The sequence below is a fragment of the Gracilinanus agilis genome, chromosome 4 (assembly GCF_016433145.1).
Source record: "Gracilinanus agilis isolate LMUSP501 chromosome 4, AgileGrace, whole genome shotgun sequence".
NCBI classification, from domain to species: Eukaryota; Metazoa; Chordata; class Mammalia; order Didelphimorphia; family Didelphidae; genus Gracilinanus; species Gracilinanus agilis.
In genome coordinates this window covers 186,071,311-186,091,431 of record NC_058133.1, presented here as the reverse complement: position 1 = coordinate 186,091,431, position 20,121 = coordinate 186,071,311, and the positions used below count along the sequence as shown (strand labels likewise).

The 20,121-nt window shown below is 38.3% G+C and overlaps 1 protein-coding gene across 1 annotated transcript in view; it reads right to left on the bottom strand.

Annotated features, from left to right (window-relative positions):
• Positions 1–2,600: 2,600 nt before the first annotated feature.
• CA10 (carbonic anhydrase 10) overlaps positions 2,601–20,121 on the bottom strand; it is a 696,068-nt gene continuing 678,547 nt past the window's right edge. The window contains exons 7-9 of the mRNA XM_044676329.1: positions 6,190–6,344; positions 4,568–4,742; positions 2,601–3,391 (exon numbers count right to left, since the gene is read on the bottom strand). Of these exons, the coding sequence (XP_044532264.1) occupies positions 3,369–3,391; positions 4,568–4,742; positions 6,190–6,344 (353 nt within the window). The 3' untranslated portion in view covers positions 2,601–3,368. The remainder of the gene's footprint in view (positions 3,392–4,567; positions 4,743–6,189; positions 6,345–20,121) is intronic.

Genomic DNA, 20,121 nt, shown 5'->3' with positions numbered 1-20,121 from the left:
GAAAACAAAGAAATAATAAAAATGAAGATCTCAGAAAGCATGGGAAGACATGAACAGAGATACAGTGAAATAAATAGGATATGAAAACAATATATGCAGTGACAATAAGAATGTAAATGGAAAAAACATTCTTCTCCTCTCTCAAATAAAATCCCTGATTTTCCTTATAACTAAAATGACTAAACTTAAAATAACTAGATGTCCCTGAAGAAGCATTGAGAAAAAGCACATCCCTCCTTTTTATTTTTATTTTTTGGAAGAAGTGTGAACCATTGCATCTGCTATCAGATTTGGTTGATGTATTTGTGGTTAATTTTGTTGAATTTTTTTCCTCTTTATTCTTTGCTAGAAGAGATGGTTTGTTGGGTAGAGAAGGGAGGAGGGATATATTTAGAAATGAAGGTAATGTAAAAACAAGAGATAAAGAGAATTATAAAGAAAACATTTTAGTTCTTTACTCATAGGACTCTCATGCTAGATGGGATCTTCATAACTCTTGTCTAATCTCCTTATTTTATGGAGAAGAAAATGGAATCCACTGAGGGGAATGGATATTCACAAGGTCACATGGAACCAGGACCATAGAAAATCATAGCTTCAGAGCTGGGACCTTAGAGGTGATCTTATCTAATAATTTCATTTTATTGATGAGGAAACTGAGGCTCAGAGAGATTTAGTGACTTGGCTAAGGTCCTATGGGTTGTAAGGAATAGAACTAGGATTTGGATTTGGGCCCTTCTGACTCATCAGCCTATTCGTTCTGTCAAGTTTCCTTTAAAATTTAATTCTTTTGGTTCATAATCCAGGACTCTCTCCATTATAATGGTGTCTCCCAATAACATAGCGTCAGGGTAATATGGTAGCAGCCCCATTTTACAGGCTAGCAAACTGAGGCACCTTGCGGTTGGCTTTGAATAGAAGTGATTTGAATTACTCTATTTCTTTTGATTATACAATAAGTTCTATCTAGTTACCTCCCTTTAGACAGGATGAAATTCTGTGGTTGGTCAGTAATTCCAAGTTGGAATTCCAGACCTGAGTTGTTCTTTGCTTCTAGGCTGATTGAACTCTTAGTTATAAACTCCTGGAGCACAGAGTCTATATTTCATTTTTGTCTTTTTATCTTCTGCTGTTCATAGAGTAGGTGTTTAAAAATTAATACTGAATTGGATTGGACATAACTGGGCATAATGAAATGAGTCCTGGGTCAGGAGAGCTTTGAAATTCCACACTGGGTCTCAATTTTCCCATCTGTAATTTTAGATTAGATTTTTAAGACCTGTTTTATTAACATATTACATCTTATAATTTAAATATCTGCCATTATAGGAATGCCATCTTTCTTGGGTTTTTCCACTACAATTCTACCCCTGTATCAACTGATTTGGTGTTTGCTGATTCAGTTTTCTGCAGTTAAAATGGGAAAATTCTAGAAAAAGGAAAAATTGGTTCATAAAATTCAAATCATTTGCCAAGGGAGTATAAGGTGTAAGATGGTAAAGTCTACCAGCCCAATGCATGACTCATCTCTCATTGTCTCCATGCCCACAATCCCATGTGAAACTTTCCTCAAGTCTGCCTCTAGTGTTCCTACTGATTGCACTAATTCTAGTGTAGTCCAGTGCCTTTGTTTTAGACAGTATTTATTTACTAAAACACAAGAGGAGTGGTGCTGGTAGTACAAGTGTGTCCTGGAATTAGTGGATTCAATAATCTACTAATTCAGATACCATGCAGTTAACAAGAGGTTTGCTTAGATCTTTGGTTCTGGCCATCCTCTATAGGACTTGAAATGTATCCCCCAAGAATACGGGGGCTCCCCTGTACTTCATCCTATGTGGACATCATTTATCTGCTTACCTTCACATTGAGAAATCCAGGGAGAAAGGAGAGAAAGCAAGGTAAATTTAGATTTGTTTACAGAGCTCCTTGTATTATTCTTTTCAGTAACTATACAGACAAGCTTTTTCAATATTAGGTATTAAGTAACCAACTCTAGGAATGAGCAAACAGGTTTCTCTGACTATTTAACTATAAGCCTTCCAGTGGCTTTTGGACCAACAGGACCTAGAATGGACTATCTAGATGCTTTACAACCCCATAAGAAGCTCAGACATGGCCACTGAATGACTCATTAAACACATTTATTGATTTCTTGACAGTAACCACACACAGTGAGTGACCATTACAGTGTTTGATCTTATTGCATTTGCTGAGAAGATATACGTACTCCTTCTCCAGGAACATACATGGTCAAGTGTGGGTCTTCCCAGAACATAGAGGAATAGCAGTTTTAAACAAAAGAAATCTACTTGCCTTCTTGTTCTGATGTTTAATTTTCATTAATGAGTCATAAAACAAAACTGAAGTTATCTGTATTTGACCAATACATACCTGATTGTGATTAACACAATAAAACTGTCTGCATAAATGTCCATTAAATTGATTTGAGTTGCAGAGGAACAAGGAAAGAGATGTAGGAACAAGGACAGAAGTCTGGCTGGAGTTGCAGGCATACCCCAGGAGAAGGAAGATGAATAAAACAAAGGCAGGACACTAAATTAACTTGTTAAACACATTTATTGAGTTGTTAACAGTAACCAAACACAATGAATGACCTTTGGAAAACAAGGAACAGAAAATGAATCAATTCTGATCTTGGCAAATCCTACTACAGATATGTGACAAAGAGGGAAAGAATTCAATTTCTCAATAGTCTTCAGTGTTATATTTACAATGCGTATCGCTTGACGTTTGTCTGTTAAAACTTTTTTTTAAGTAAATAAACAGAATGATCATAATCTAGAAATTAGTTTCATCAACCACCTTCTTTATCCTTACTTGCCAGCCACCCTTAGGGAGAGGATGCTAGGGCAGCTGTCCAGGGTTACTCGATACATAGAAAAGTCCATCTGATGCTGGAGAAGCTGTATTTTTCTTTTTTTTTTTTTTCTTTCTCTCTCTTTTGGGAAGATTTCATATATACAAAGGCTGAAAAGTCTCACCGTGTAGTTTTGTTAGTTCAGGAAAAAGGTATCAAAATTGTAATCACATTTACTGAAGTTATTATCTTCTAAGACAGATCTCTTATGAATTACCTTTTTTTAAAAAATAACTCGACTTCCCATCATGGCAGCTTTTGTGTGTTTGTTTGAGTTATGTATGCGGGTGTGTGTCTATGTGTGTCTGAGTCTTTCCTGTGTCACAGGCTTGTAGCTACTGTCATGTAGGAAGGACCAGTCCAGAGATGAATGAAGCTTGGGGCAGGGGAGGAGAGGGGAAAGAGAAGGGAAGGGGGGCATTCTAGGTTACGTCATTTCACAGTTGTAGGATTTCACTGAGGTGGAATTCATCTGGGCCTGATTTCTTCATTTGAGCAGCCATTCATTTACTGAAAGGAGAGGGGAAGAACAGAACAAAGTTATTGTCATTTCACCTTTTAATTATTATCTAATTCATGCTGTAGGAATGGGGACAACAGATATACCACCTCAATCACTGCATTGATATATAAATACTTTGAGGATCTATGCTTGTATCTATTTAGCAGAGAGTCTATCCTGAGCCACAGCTCATCTGAACCTCTGTCTCTTGGCACTTCCTCAATGTCCTTAGCTGAGCCTCCTATGTGACACTCCATCTCTCTATATATTTGCACTTGCGTTAGTTTTGAGGATCTAGGCTCAGTTCTATGGTATAATGAGGCATCAGAGGATTTTTGTGGACCAACTTGTTATTGTTGCTCCTATTTTTTTTTTTAACATCAAACCTATGATTTCATTTGTGCAGGGAACTTTCAGTGAAGAAACTCCCCCTACCAAAGTGGATTTACATCTACTCTAAAAGCTCAGTGTTAAGAGAAATGCTTAGAGCATAGTGAACTTAAGCGCCTTGCATAGGGACACTAGGATATGATGGAGGTGAGATTTAAGTCCAGATTTTCTCAGTTCCAAGATCGACTATCTACTTCCTCTTAGATTGAAGTCCATAATATATTTATAAGATCCAGATGAAGGCCTGCAATATATTAGGTCAAATATTTAAGGAGGTTTTATGGAACAACATGGATAAGAAACCCATAGAATAGAATAAGAAGAAATAGATGGATTGTGGTCTGTGGTTGTGTTTGAGTGAGTAGCTACCTTGATGAGATCATGGAGCTGCTGAAAGACCTAATTCATATGCCATCAGGGTGGGCTTTCCCTGAGGGAAGTTTGGTATTTGGTGATTCAGATAGGAGAAGAGTGGAAAATGTGTATTTTGCATTAGGAAGAGTATAGTAGGGGGTCTGAATTTCTGGGAAATCTTTCTATTGACCTCAGATTATTGGTGATATACTTATGTCCCCAGGCTTTTTCCCTTTGTATATCCATATTCCTCAGTCAATGCTGTTCTCCAGATACTAGTGTGTCTTTTAAAGCCATCTTTCCCTTGGATTATCCTCCAAAGCAGTTAATGGTTAACAATAACACAGGTCATTGAGGAGTTAAGTATAGAAAGAAGTTTGTTGTTAGGAGTTCAATGGGGCAGGCCAAATCTTAGAGCTTTCCAGGGAGGTAATGCTCACCTCTATATTGTAGCTTCTGGGCTCTGTTATTTGGACAGTCTTTCCCTTGTAAACTAAAGTTGATGTTGGTACGGATGCAACGGTTATTGAGTGGCTGAACAGGCCGGAAGTTGTCACTCATGCTCAGAAAGATCTGAGATGGCTGATTCTGGCTGAGCAGTCGTAATGAATGCATCTGTGAGAAAGTAAGCAACTGGTAACACAGCTTATCATTTTTCCTGACATCAATTGGTTTAGGGAGGAAGTCTCAAGAATGCTCAGTTATGAAAATACCAATCACCCACCCACTTAAACATTCAGAAGACAGAACAAGGCAAGGCAAAGAGTAGTTGGGTGAGGAGATAAGGGCTAGTTAGAAAGTGAGGCTGGTGGCAAAAATCCCTTTAGATAAAGCTTTGCTTGAGATATATTCAGTTATACTTTCTGTCCAATTATGCTTCTGTACAGAGGCAGCTAGGTAGTATTCTATGTTAGACTACCATGTTGCTGGGAGCAGTCTTTTTTCCATTGGCCGGGTGACCAGAAATGTCTATATTTTTTAAGCCTTCTTTCTTTATTTACAGTTGCTCTTTCAGACATGCTCAGAGTTAGAAGATTCCTTCACTCATTTGAGGTGAGATCCTGCCATAGCAGGATAGGGAGTAGAAGAGATTGAGGGCATCCTCTTTTCCCTCAGAGGCCATATTACCCAAAGAAACAGGCCTGGGGCTTTAGTATTTTCTCTTTGTCCCCTGTAGTTTGAGGGCCAGAGATAGAGGAGTCTCAACCTGAGATTCTGTGCCTAGGATTCCAGGTCAGATGTGGTAGTTTGCTCAGCAGGGAAGCTTTGAGGAGCAGTGGTCCTGGCTGTTATCCCACTGGCCTTAGGACTTGAACTTGGTGGGACTAATGCCATGTAGGAACTGAGTTAAGCTGTAAGTCCAATCTTCTTAGAGATTTAGGTGGCATAGTGAAGATTATGCTCCCTAGGAATGGGAGGGAAATGTTTATATATTTACACATTTTTCTAGCTATAGCTTTGAAATAAATCTTCCTTTATGAAAGTTAATCTGATGTAAACGGTCGAAAGAAACTGGGGTAGTCTTTACTAGGTCCATAAAATTGAGGTGAAAACAATAGGGGTGGGGCCTCTAGTTGAGAGTCTGAGAGACACCCCTTCTCAACCTCCTTAAGGTACTAGAGAACCCTGGTGGGAAGGGGCACAAAGGTACCCAGATTGGTCCTTAAACAGTGGGCCCAGAATAAGTCCATGCTATAGAATCAGAAATAGAATCATAGACTATCCCATCTGGAAGTGTCCTCACACCTAATCTACTTCAACCTTTATTTCTTGGAAGCAGATACTCAATTTCATGGAAGAAAAATGATTTATTCAAGATCACAAATCCACAGAATGGGAGGGCTGGAGCTAGAATCCCGGTATTAACTCCTCATTCAGTGCTTCCCTCATTATCATGTACTCCCTTTTAGCAAGTAGGCATTTATTCCCGACTCAAATGATGCTCACTCTGTTCCTCTTGAGGCCAAAATGATGAAAGCATTTTAAACTCAGATCACTCCAAAGGACTGGGCCAATATTTCTACCAAATCCTCTTCTTTCCAGAGGCCAGAGAGCTACTCACCTGCATCCTGGTTATGTAGACTGGTTTGTTCATTATTATCCAACTTGCTGTCTCATAACAGGGTGGGATAGTCATCGACCCATCGTAGGTAATGAAGCTAGAGGTCTCAGGATATAGTTCCTCTATATTAAGTCCCTGAAGCAAGTATGCATCATCTAGGAAAGACAACAAGAAAAATCTTCATCATGTAGTTAGGTAAGAATTATGATGATCTGAAGTGTAAATGCAATTTCAATTAAATTCATTTTAATATACATTAATTAGTTACTACTTGAAAAGCACTTTGCAAGTCCTGGGAAAATAAATATCCATAAAAATGGACCTGACCTTGAGGTGCTTTTAATCTGCTAGATGGATATCATAAGAAAAGAAATAACTGTAATATAGAGTAGAAAGTGAAGGGGACAGAAGTGAGCTCAGATTAAACTCCAGGAGATAGTTCCTAGCCACGTGACCCTGGGTAAGTCACTTAACCCCATTTGTCTAGCCCATGCCTTTCTGTCTTAGAGTTGTTACTAAAACAGAAAGTAAGGGTTTAAAAAATAAGGCTCTAGGAATATTTGAGGATAGAGAGAACACTGGAAGAAAACTTTCACGAGAAAGTGCCAACTGTGCTGAAGGGAGAGAGAGATTCTAAGAGTCAAAGGTAAGAAAGGATGGGTAGGAGCGTGGGAAGTACCACTTGTAGAGAATGAGTGTAGATATGTTCTCATAGAGGCATACTGTAATATCATTATGGAACACCAATTTTAAGTAACAGCAAGAAGTCTAATTTTGCTGGAACAAAGAGTGTCGAAGGAGATAATTAATGTGAAATAAGTCTGGACAGGTAGATTAGAACCAGGCAGTGTAGGGTCTCAGATGTCTGGATAAGAAGTTAGTCTTTAATCTGAGTGATAAAATTGTCAGCAATGGTCCTCTCAGAGTTGAGGATGGATGATAGTTCAGTCTTTCGTGTCCCACATCATCATACTCATAAGGATATATGAGCATAAAGATGACCTAACTGCTCTGTATAACGACTCCCCAAAGGCTGCTCTCTTTAAATAGGCTGCCTCATAACTTCAGTGGATCATTATCCCCTTGATATTGGTATTCCCTTTATCAATTCGGATCACAGCCCATTCACTCCTTATCTTCTGTCATTCTTGCCTGTATTCTCCTACACATCTTTTCCTTCATGGGGTACAGGGAACATTTCTCTAGTTTATTTTATATTTAATGGTTCCAGTGTAGCAGTTGGCCCTATTCATCTGTTATTCTTCACTTTCTTTTCCTTTTTTAGAATTTGCTGTCGTTCAGTCATTTTTCATTCTCCCCTGACTCTTCATGATGCCTTTCAGGGTTTTCTTGGCAAAAATACTGGAGTAGTTTGCCATTTCCTTCTCCAGCTCATTTTACAGATGAAGAAACTAAGGGCTAAGTGACTTGTCCAGGATTATATAGCTGGTAAATGTCTGAGGCTAGATTTGAACTCAGGAAAATGAGTCTTTCTGATTCCAGGACCAGCACTCTATCCACTGCACCATCTAGCTTTCATAGTCTCCCATTTTAGAAAGTAGGTCTTTAAACTCAATCCAAGGAGTGCTTTCTCAGGGAAAGGGAGATCTTTAGAAATCTCAGGCATTCGCCATAGTACAGACTGCTAACTAGCTGTTGTTTATAAAAGTTTTGTCAATGTGGGCAGTATTAAGATGGTTTCACATTGTTAGAGTTGATATAGGAAAGCAAACATGTTCACTGATATTGGTGGTTCTTTAGCAGGATCAGGAAGGGTAGAAGCAACTTGATTGGTCTCACACACTGGGATAGACCTGGCCCCTGTGCAGGGAAAATATAATGAAAATATAATGAATTCTTCTTAGTAGTATTTTGCCATGACCCTTCTCTAATCTTGAAGGTTCTAGCAATTGGGTCCTTGTCTTTTTTTCCCCTGGGACTTTAGGAGAGTAAAATTATCTGTGGGACAACTCTGTCATAAAGGAACACATCTAATGGTGGAGCATTACTTACAGAAAAATATATGCTAAAAAATGGAGAAAGTTCAGGCTCAGGGGCAACTTTGGCTAGGATGCTATATTTCTGATCTTATCAAAGCACCTGCCCTGTACCCCAGTTCCAGTGATATAGTAGAAAGAATAGTGGGTTTAGCATCAGAGGTCCTAAATTAAGAGCATGGGCAAGTCACATCACTCCTCTAGATCATTTCTTCATCTAGAAAGTAAAGAGCTTGTAGGATCTCTAAGGTCATTTCTAGCTCCAGATCTCAGGAATCTATTACTGGTTTCTGTCTCTATTTTGCCTCCTGTCTGAATTCCTTCCATGTCTCATGCTCCCTAAGGTAGCAGGCCTTGTGTCAATATCTCTGGTTTTCCCAGGGGCTGCTCTTAAAGCTCAAGACTGAATTCTTACTATCACCGACTCAATAAAGACCTGACACCCCCTATCAGGGCTCAATAAAGGATTATTGTCCAGACCTCTATCAATTACTTCCTGCCAGACTCTTCCTGCCAGGCGCATGCCTGCTGGGCCATCTCCTAATACATCCACTTTAGTTTACAGATGACGAAATTGAATACCAGAGAAAAATGTGTAATTTGTCCCAAGGTCACAGATAACAGTAATGCCCAGGTTTGAACTCAGATTCAGTAATCTCAGGAGTGCACTACTGCTTTCTTTCTATCCATATTCTACTTTCCTGACATACCCCACTGAATTTGTCTAATCTCTAGGTCCTGCTTATCTCTAGTCTACTCTGTCCTGTTAGATAGAAAACCATGGCTTTGAAAGCAAGCTAAGCTCCTGAAGTCCACAAGCCCTAACTAGAGTGCCTATGAATCTTGTAAGAGCCACTAGCCAGTATAGCAGGTGGAATAGACTGACCAAGCCTACTGCTTCCATTGGAAAGGTGCCTCATCAAAATGGCTAGTGAGAGGGTCCAGAAGTAAAACTAGAAGCAAGTGATAAACAAACATAACTAACTTAGAACGACTGTGGGCCTTGACTGCTAAGATCTCTTCTGGCTCTGTCAGTGAAGCTATGATCTTATGACTGGAGAACATAATTCATATTAAGTTCATGAGGAGTGACAAAATGAACCCCCAAAGAGATCAAAGAATGAGGAAAATGTACAAAATATTGATAGTATCTCTTTTTGTGGTGGCAAAGAACTGGAAATCTAGGAAGTGTCCATCAAATAAAATGGGGAATGGCTGAACAAATTATGGCATGTAAATGCAAGGAAATCATGCAAGGGATAGTTTCAGAGAAATCTGGGAAGATTTATATGAACTGATGATATGATGAGCAGAACCAGGGAAAATAACTTTGGAATACCTAGGAATTCTGATCAATGCAATGGCCAACCATCATTCCTGAAGACCAGGGATAAAGCAGTCCATGTACTTCTTGAAAGAGAGGTGATGAACTCAAGATGCAGAATACGACATCTACTGAAGACATGACCAATGTGGGGATTTGTTTTGCTTGATTGTGCACATTGGCTACAAGGGTTTTCTTTTTGGTGAGAGGAAGTGGGAAGGTGATCAAAGAGATGAATTTCAATGTTCAAGATACCGAATGTGAACTAGTTACTGCTGATGGTGAGGTCTCATGGCTGACACTCTTATGGGTGCTTGATTTAGAGGAGAGATGCTGGGCATAGGAATTGAGGAGATTAATGAAATAGACTAGGATATAGGGTTGAGGGTCTAGGAAGAGAGGAACAGGGGAAAGGAAGTTTTCTCATAAGCTAAAGATCCAAATGATGGGGATTTGAAAAATAAATAGAATTAGAGGATCATAGATTTAGCGTTTGAAGGGATTTTAGTACACCTAATTCAACTTCATTTTACAGATGAGGAAACAAGGACCCAAAGAGGTTAAAAGACTTTTCTAGAGTAAGTGGTGGAGATAGGATTTGAATTGAGGTCTTGTGACTCAGCCAGAAGTCAGTTAATCAGATCAGGAGGAGTCCTAAGTAACGAGAAACATGTTGACTAAATTGGTTCCCAAGGTCTAATTAGAATGTCCATGTGATGGAGCCTTTGGTGATGCCATCTCTCCAGAGGCTCCCATTCAGATAAGTGCAGTAGGAGTAGTCAGAAAGTTATTGTGCAAAGTGATTTTTGGAAGAAAAATTTTTGTTGTCCATAGCTCTCATGAATATGACTTGTCTCCAATTATCATGATTTCTTTCACTTTTCAGACCTTGATATACTCTGACAAGATATACAAAATGGTACGATGGAAAAAAAATACTGCTTTGGAGGCTGAGGATTTAGGCTCAAATCTTGTCTCTGTTACTTCCTGTTTGATTTTGGGTAAATTATTCTCTCAGATTCAGTTTCTTCATATGTAAAATGACAATAATAGTATCTACTTCTTAGCGTTCCTAAGGGAATCAAATGAGATAATATCTGAAAAAAGGTTTGTAAGTCTTTAAATGCCATATAAATGCTACTGTTATTATTACTATGATTGTTCTTTGCTTCAAGGATAGATCTATATCTGCTATAACAATTGGAATCTCATCTCACCCCTAACTATCTCTTTAGTAAAATGAAAATTCTTGGAGGGCATGTGTGGTGGCATTTTAATATATTAGAAAAAATTTTGAGCTTAAATATACACTGAAATAAGAGCATTTTAAAATACACAGCATCATTTTGTTTTTGTTTTATTTTGCCTTTGTATCCTCAGTGCAATATAGCAGGTACTTAATGCCTTCCCTTGTTGAATTAAATGTTGCATTGGCAATCGGTCAGCAGAAAGTGCATGCCTCATTGGCTACTGTCAGATTGCATTAGATGATTATGAGGAATTTTTTTGCTGGGCTCCAAGAAGTCTTCCAAGGGTCCCAATATAAAGAGGATGTTTCCCAAAGAACCATAAAACCTTACCTTGATCAGATTTGCTGAATGATCAAAGTCTCATTCTATGTCTGATAGATGAACACCTATCTGTTTATCTATCAGATATAGAATATCTGATATATATTCTATGTATATATGTATGTAGGTAGGTAGATAGATAGATTATTTTGTTTTATTTTTAATTTTTGTAAACCCTTACCTTCTGTCTTAGAATCAATACACAGTATTGATTCTAAGGCAGAAGAGAGTTAAGGGCTAGGCAATAAGAGTTAAGTGACTTGTCACACAGCTAGGAAGTGTCTGAGGCCAGATTTGAACCCAGGACCTCCCATCTCAAGGTCTGGATCTCAATCCACTGAGTTACCCAGCTGCTCCCTAGATAGATAGATTAGATAGATATATAGATACATAGATAGATAACTTGTTTTTTATTTATTTATTTGTTTGTTTATTTTTAAACCCTTACTGGGTATTGGTTCCAAGGCAGAAGAGTGGTAAAGGCTAGGCAATGGAGGTTAAGTGACTTGCCCAGGGTTACACAGCTGGGAAGTGTCTGAGGCTAGATTTAAATCCACAACCTCCCTTCTCTGGACCTGACTCTCAATCCACTGAGCCACCCAGTTGCCTCCAGATAGATCACTTATTAAGCACTTACTATATCCAGTCTCTGTGTTAAGCCCTGATAATACAAATACAAGCAAGCAAGGAAGTCTCTGCCCTGAAGGAGATCACATTTTTAATAGGGGTAAGGTAATTCCCAAAGAAGAACTCAAAAAAAGGGGAAAGGTAAACATGGTTTGGAAATGGTGGCTGTAGTGACTTGCAGTTCTGGAGCCAGGGAAGCTGGGTTCATTTATCAGAGCCTAGAGTGGTTCTGGTCAAAGAATCCAAAGTTCTGGACCTGCCTCTGTTAGTTCTGTGGACCAGCAAAACCTTAGCATTGGATTCTCATTCATGCTTCAAGTACACTAACCATGCACTAAAGACGACTCTTCTTAAGTACAAGATTGGCTCTAGGGAATATTTGCTAATAAGGTCCCATAATGGCGAGCCTGAGTTTATAAAGGCTATGACCATAGTGCACACACTCCAATAGGGGTTGATGAGTTGGAAAGATCTGAGCAGTGGATATGTATCTGGCATTTCAAGACTATGCTCATCATCAAAGGCTCGGTCAATGGCTGCTAATTTTTTCTTTTTAAACCATGGCAACTGATGAAGACAGTTTCCAGAGGGAGGCAAGTTGGGATCTTCACCAAGAGAAATAGCATCCACATTGATGAAATCCTTGAATTATCAAAGTAATATCATGAAATATTAATACATAAGATAAGTTATTGAACACGAACCAAATGATATCTAACCAGAAGGGATTAAATTACAGCTGAGCCAGAGAATTCGAATAAGGACATGCCCTAAGCTCCAGTGCAGTCTGAGGAGGGAATGTGTGTGGGTGGAGTTACAGAAGTTGGCTGAAGAAAATATCATGCTAGACTGTACTTCGAGAATAATAATAGAACATCTATCATGGTGTCAGGATCCAGGACACGCACCTGGATCAGAAGTGGTGAGCCAGCTTTCGTCATATGGTGATATTTTGTGCAGCTTCTGGGGCTGCCTGGTAACTATGACAACATGGAAGGGATGCCCTTGCAGAAACTACTTGGGAGTACAAGTGAAGACAGAAGCCATGAATATCAGCTTGCCACCTTCTCTTCATCAAGGCTTGGTTGACTCCCCCTCAGTATGGTAGTAATGATTTTTGATACATATGTAAGATTTTGTGTGTGTGTGTGTGTGTGTGTGTGTGTGTGTAAAGGAAACTTCGTAAATTTTGTTCATCAGGTTTCAATGTCCAATTTCCTCTCAATTAATTTCACATTGCAAAATTTAGCTGTGGGGCCAACAACCAGAACCAATGAAACAGTGGTACTAATCTGGGGATAGTTAGAAATTCTTGAACCTTTGGACTATGTTCCCCAGAATTCCTTTCATGTCCCAGCATCCTTTTCACTTTGTCCACATTTGCATGTTCACATATTGGTTATAAGTTCTGAGGCTCCACCTCTCTCTCCTCTTTTTTTCCCTTGCTTTCAGGCTGAGAAAGGTGGCTTTGTACTCTAGCTTTTTTATTCAGTTTATTATAAATAAATCTTATTAAATATAATACTTAGAATATTGGATATTAGTTTTTAATCTCTACATCTGGTACTGTAGAGAGAGTGCTGATTTTGGGGTTCAAAGATCTGAGTTGAAGTCCTGAGTTGAAGTGTCATTTACTATTTGTGGCTTTGCACAAGTTATTTAAGCTCTCTGTTCTTCAGTTTTCTCATCTATAAAATTTTAGGTGATTGGGTTAGTTAATAATAATAGCTAGCATTCATTGAGCACTTTATAAATATTACCTCATTGGACCTTCACCACAACTCTAGGAGATAGATGTTATTATATAATGGCGTTAAAAAAATAGAAATGGGCAACACAACCACTCTGTGGGATGCATATTGGCTTGTAAAGCTGTATTTTAACTCTATCCATGTTCTGTTGTATTTTAATTTATTTTGTTAAATATTTCCCAATTACATTTTGATCTGATTCCTGAATATTTAAGGCCTCTGTTTTTATTATGCCCTTTTTAGAGATGATGAAACTTAGTTGACAGAGGTTGAGTGAGTGGCTTGTTCAGAGTTGTACAGTTAGCAGGCATCTGAGGTCATATTTGAACTCACATCTTCCTAACTCTAATGCTCTATCCCCTGCATCACTGAACTGCCTCTGCACTGTTGAACTTCAGTTGAGTGTAAGGTCTCTTCTAGCTTTAGGACTATTGTTGCTCAGTCATTTTCAGTCATGTCTGACTCTTTTTGATTCCATTTGGGGTTTTCTTGGCAAAGATATTGGAATGGTTTGCCATTTCCATCTCCAGCTCATTTTACAGATAAAGAATCTGAGGCAAACAGGGTTAAGTGACTTGTCCAAGGTCACACAGCTTTGTAAGCATCTGAGGCCTGATTTGAACTAGGGTCTTCCTGATTTTAGGCCTAGTTCTCTATACATTGCACCACCTAGCTGCCTATGCTCTATTTCAGATCCAGTCCTGAAGAACTTCAAGCTATGGGAATCTCCTCCATTGCCTGGATCTTTAAATACAACTTCAAAAAATCTTCCAGGGTTCCACAAGAATAAAATATCTGTCTTACCCTTGCCTTATAATGCTGTAACAAGAGCTCATATTAATATTATGCATTATAGATCAAAAATTACTTTCTCTAAAACAATCTTTGAGGTAGTTGCCCACTAATATAATATTATTGATATTTATATGTTAATATATCTATATGAAATTTTATATTTTATATTTATATTAATAATATAATTTAATATATTTAATACTATATAATGATATTAATAATAAGAACTATTATTTCCACTTTACAGAAGAGGAAAAAGCCTCAGAAATTTGAATTTACTTGTCCATGGTGATACTATTAAAAGCAGCAAACTCAGGAAGATCTTCCAGGCCTGTCCCATGTATGTATGGTCTTTTGTCCCTAGCCTGTTTGTTCCAGCTTTGTGGTTCCCTATGAGCTAACGATTGGTGAGAGAAGAAATCCATCATAAAATGATCCTTCTCAAAATATTTGTTAAGCCTAAGACCATTTTTCTTTTCTTTTTGTAAATTCCCTTCTGTTCTGGGCTGGACCTGACCCAGACTAGCCTCCTATTTTTAGATTCAAAATTGGCATTTTAGATTTCTGGTATTTTAGATTCAAAATTGGAACAAAATAAGACATTTATGGGTCATTCAAGAGTTAATGAAAGATATTTACTTAGCCATAGTAAAAGGGTAGTCAACAAGGATAGGCATTGAAGATATCTTTGATTAATTCAATTGAGTTAATCTCTCTTGTCTGAGATACCTATTGGGGTCTACTACCAAGCATCAGAAATCTCTTCCCAGCTTCTAAAACAGATAACGTGGTAAAGGGGATAGAGTGCTGGACTTGGAGGCAGGATAGACCAGAGTCTAAAACCACCCTCAGATATATTTTAGCTGCCAGCAAGTCACTTAACCTTTGGCTTCCTCAGTTTCCTCAGCTGTAAAATGAGGAGAATAATAGCCCATGCCTCCCAATGCTGCTGTGAAGATCAACTGACATAATATTTATAAAGTGTTTTATAGTTAGGAAGCCCTATATAGATTCTAGCCATTATTATTATATTTAGGGGATGATAAAGTATCAATATCTTCTAAGAAATAACTACCCTAACTGGCATGAGGGCTATGGTGGTGAGTTATTCTTTTGTTATAATTTGCTATAATTTCATTCCTGTTACTTTTCTCCAAAGGTGATTACCTTTGGAGAAACTGGGGAAAACAACGTTAAGCTTCCTCTCTTTCCTTGGCACACTTTACTGAGCATTGCTGGTTGAATGGCTGGTTGCACCATTGTTAACATATCCATACGTGTGTGATATGAGTGAATGCTATGGCTTGGATAATGCCTTGGAAAAAAAAAAAAGGTAAAATGTTGCTTTTTCTCCTTCATTCAGGTTTTAAGTCTCTTTGTTCAATTTTTTTTATGTATAGTGTACATACCTGTTGTACAACTTCTAAAGGGATGGCAGAACTGGTACAATATCTGGTTGTTCCTTGCCAGCATGGATTGTTTGAATTGTGGACATGAATCAAACAAAGGAGACATGTAATGAGTTGGAAAGAGAAAGGAGGGACAGGGGGAAATGGCAGCCATATCTGTCCCCTTTCTTTTGCAAATGGTAGGTTTGCAACTGTCAAAAGGTAATCCATGGGCTCTGGAGTATTTGAATAGTACTTATTTTCAGCTTGGAGGTAATAGGAATATACAGATGCATGAAATCAGATGCTGGAGCGTAATTCCTGAGACTAGGGAGATGTTCTGTTTGACCAATCAGCCATAACCACGAGAGTCACAGAAAGCTTCTGTAACACTCCCCAATCCCAAAGTCTACCATCTGTGCTGAGCAAGTGTCCTATGTACCATTTTACTGAGAGATCTATTACAAGATACTGTACTTCTGGGTTGGGTGAGAGAATTATGAGGGAAGAAATGGACTCCAAATTGACAAGAAGATTTTACTTGGGAGGGCTGGAGTGAGGGAAGTGTTGGCAATGGCTTTTTTTCATGATATAAGTGATTAAAATGTTCTTGATTCTTACTGAACTTTTATTCAATCTAATTAAACTGTTCTTTAACCATGACCTTGAGGTGAATGACTGAAACAAAACTGGATCTGAAAAGACCAGGGGAAGTTGGCATGTGGGAGTGGAGCTATGAATGGCTCATAACAAGTGACTCACACCTCTAGAAAAAAGTCTGGGCTGTGACAGTGAGGGGTGAAATACTGGCTGATTGACAGCCAACTGACTCATAGAACTGATTTAATGACAGGGTCAGACTGTTAGAGTACTTAGAGAAAGTTTCAAGAGGGTATCATGCTGTTGATTTTGAATCAGAAGACCTAGATATAAAACTTAGAGTAAATTATTTTTCTCAAAGCCTTAATTTCCCCATCTGAAAAATGAAGTTAGATTTAGAGCTACCTAGGATCCTTTTCAGCTCTAATTCTTAAGTGTCATATGCTGATAAAAAATCAAACCTAGGCATAAGCTGACCTCTAGGAGAGAGTAATATTCTTATTGTTTAGCCATTCAGTCATGGCCAAGTCTTTGTGACCCCATGAACCATAGCACACCAGGCCTTTCTGTCCTCTTCTATTTCTTAGAGTCTGTCCAAGTTGATATTCATTGTTTCCATGACACCATCTATCCATCTCATTTTTTGCCATCTCTTTTACCTTTAATCTTCCCCAACATCCGGGTCTTTTCCAATGAGTTCTTTTCATTATGTGGCCAAAGATTTTTTTTTAACCCTTACCTTCCATCTTGGAAGATGTGGTAAGGGCTAGACAATGGGGGATAAGTGACTTGCCTAGGGTTATACAGTTAGGAAAAGTCTGAGGCCAGATTTGTGTGGCTATAGTTTTAAGCATCATCTTCAGTACTTGATATTCCAATGAATAGTTTCAATTAGTTTCTTTAAATATTCAAAGATTGGGTCTCCTGTATGTCCAAGGGACTCTCAGAAGTCTTAAGGAAGCATATTTGTCTTTACTCTATAAAACTCCAAAACACTGGACAAATGATGATTGATTTTATTTGGAGGGAGAATGAAATAAAGCTTATTTTATTACCTTAACTGGGAAAAAAAATCTTTATAATAAAAAACTCTGACAGAGGTCTAATTACTCAAATATAAAAGGAGCTAAATCAATTGTACACAAAATCAAGCCATTCCCCAATTGATAAATGGGCAAGGGACATGAATAGGCAATTTTCAGATAAAGAAATCAAAAGTATCAATAAGCACATGAGAAAGTGTTCTAAATCTCTAATAATCAGAGAAATGCAAATCTAAACAACTCTGAGGTATCCTGGGAATGAGTATCTCTAAGTCCTAATATCGTTTCAGCAGCTTCAATAACTCTGTCTAGAAAACTGCTCGGGTGCTCTTCTTCCCCTTGCCTCAGTTTCTCAAATTTTTGCCATGCATTTGGCCTTTTTGCAAAATTTCTAATTGCTTCGATAAGATCAGCCCTGCATCTTAACAAGTACCTCATGTTTGCATGTTGAGTGAAATCTAGATCTTGATGTACTAACGGCCATGATTCTAAATTGGGGTTTGTTCTAGTTTTGGTCAGGGAATTTTTCCTTTTCTGAGGGAGTGTAAAATTCCCCCAAAAGAAATTCGACATCGTCGAAACTAGGGTTAAAAAGTGTGAACACCCGCTTTAATTCTTTTAAACTTTTGTAAGGTTTTTCGTAGAATCTGGGAAAATGGCATTTTAAAACCTCCATATCACTAGGAGTGAATGCCTTGTATGTTTTGACATGCACCACCCCCTCTCCAGGTTGCACAATAGTCCTGTCTACTATTGGTAGGACAGAGACCACTGCATTCTGTTTTGGTTGATCTTTCTCTGTTTCCTTTTTCCCAAAAAATTTTGATTCTATGATTTCAAGTTGTAAGATGGTATGTTTATCGAGTTCATTCCCTTCACGTAATTGCCTCAACACTTGGAACAGTAGTTTTATGTTCTCAACTAGTTCCTTGTTATCATTTTCTTGTTTTGAATCAGATGCCTTATAATAGTTAAACAGATAAGTCAGGACCGCTTTTAAAATTGCCAAAAAATGCCATAGAGCCAGAACAATTGCCACTGCTGTTGGAATGAAGCATATGCATTCAGCTAAAGTGAATGCAAACCATTTATAATAGTCGTAGATTTCAATTAATTGTTGTATCATGTTTGGTACTTTTACTAGCCAAAATGCACACATTCCCTGCATAAAAGACCAAATAAGCAGCGATAGACTGCTTAATATAAAAATCAATCTTGTGCAATTCATTTTCTTTTTCTATTCTTTAGAAGATAGGTTTCGAATGACTTGGCTCCCCAGAATGTTATGTGGGTAATTTGAGGAAAGGTGTTTGGGATAAGGGAAATTGAAAGGAGGAATGTTGGAGACTTGCTAAGTGGGTAATCTCGGGTTACAGGTAGGCTGGGATTAAAGGAGATTCAGGGTATAATAGGACTGAAGTCAGGAGTATAACACAGAAGGGAAACAGAGATCTTTTAGGGAGAAGAAAAATCAAACTAAACAGACAAACACAGCAGGCTTACAGACTGGGACTTAGACTCAAACACAAGCTGAGGGAAATAGACTAGACTGAAATTAACAAACAGGGTTTAGTTAATTTCACAGGAAGGGACCTATTTTGAAGTAACACCTTCCTTCAAGATGGATGCCCCAGCTTCCCTCTAAGCCCAGAGTATGTTGTCTCTTTCCCTCTTCTTCCCTCTTGATAACTAACAGACAAATTACACTAATAGGGCTATTGAAACACAAAAGGGTTTATTTTGTTTGAAGGATGTTTGTTAGGAAGGTGGATCAAAGGAAAGCCCTATCAGTTGTCTCAGGAACCTCAGGTGAGGAAGGGAAGTAAAGATGGAGTCTGAGTAAGGACCTGCCTTTAAATTCAGCTTTACAAAATGCTATTGCTATCTAAAGGGAATAAATGATGATTTGACTAACTATAACTAATGCTGTCAATTAGATAACTCTTCACAGGTTTAACTCCTCTCTAATTACACTCCTTATTAACTCCACCGACACTAAGGTAAGGGAGGGAAGGCAGGGGTGATATAGGAAAGGAAGATATGAAGGATTTATCTAAAATAATAATTTCTTAAGTAAATATATCAAAGCTAGGCTAAATTTCAATATTAAAGCTAGGTAATCAAAGCAGCTCGCTCATTGACCACCTCCCTCTACGGAAGATACAGTCAACTGCTTTTCCTCAAGATTCTAAACCTCTAACAGCTTTTGGAACTCAGCCAAAGATAGAAAAAACTATATGACCCCAGTTCTGTATACTACAGGTACACTTCACACCTAGCAGATTGGCTAAAATGATAGCAGGGGAGAGTAATGAATGTTGGAGGGGGATGTGGCAAAATTGGGACATTAATGCATTGCTGGTGGAGTTTTGAACTGATCCAACCATTCTGGATGGCAATTTGGAACTATGCCATACCATTGTTGGGTTTGTACCCCAAAGAGATCATAGATAAAAAGACTTGTACAAAACTACTTATAGCCGCACCTTTTGTGTGGTGGCAAAAAACTGGAAAACGAGGGTATGTCCTTCAATTGGGGAATGGCTGAACAAATTGTGGTATATGCTGGTGATGGAATACTATTGTGCTAAAAGGAATAATAAACTGGAGGAATTCCATGTGAACTGGATGACCTCTAAGAATTAATGCAGAGTGAAAGGAGCAGAGCCAGAAGAACATTGTACACAGAGACTGTTATACTGTGGTACAATAGAACATAATGGACTTCTCTACTAACAGCAATGCAAGGATCCAGAGCAAGACTGGGGGATTTATGAGAAAGAAAACTAGCCACATTCAGAGGAAGAACTGTGGGAGGAGAAACACAGAAGGAAAA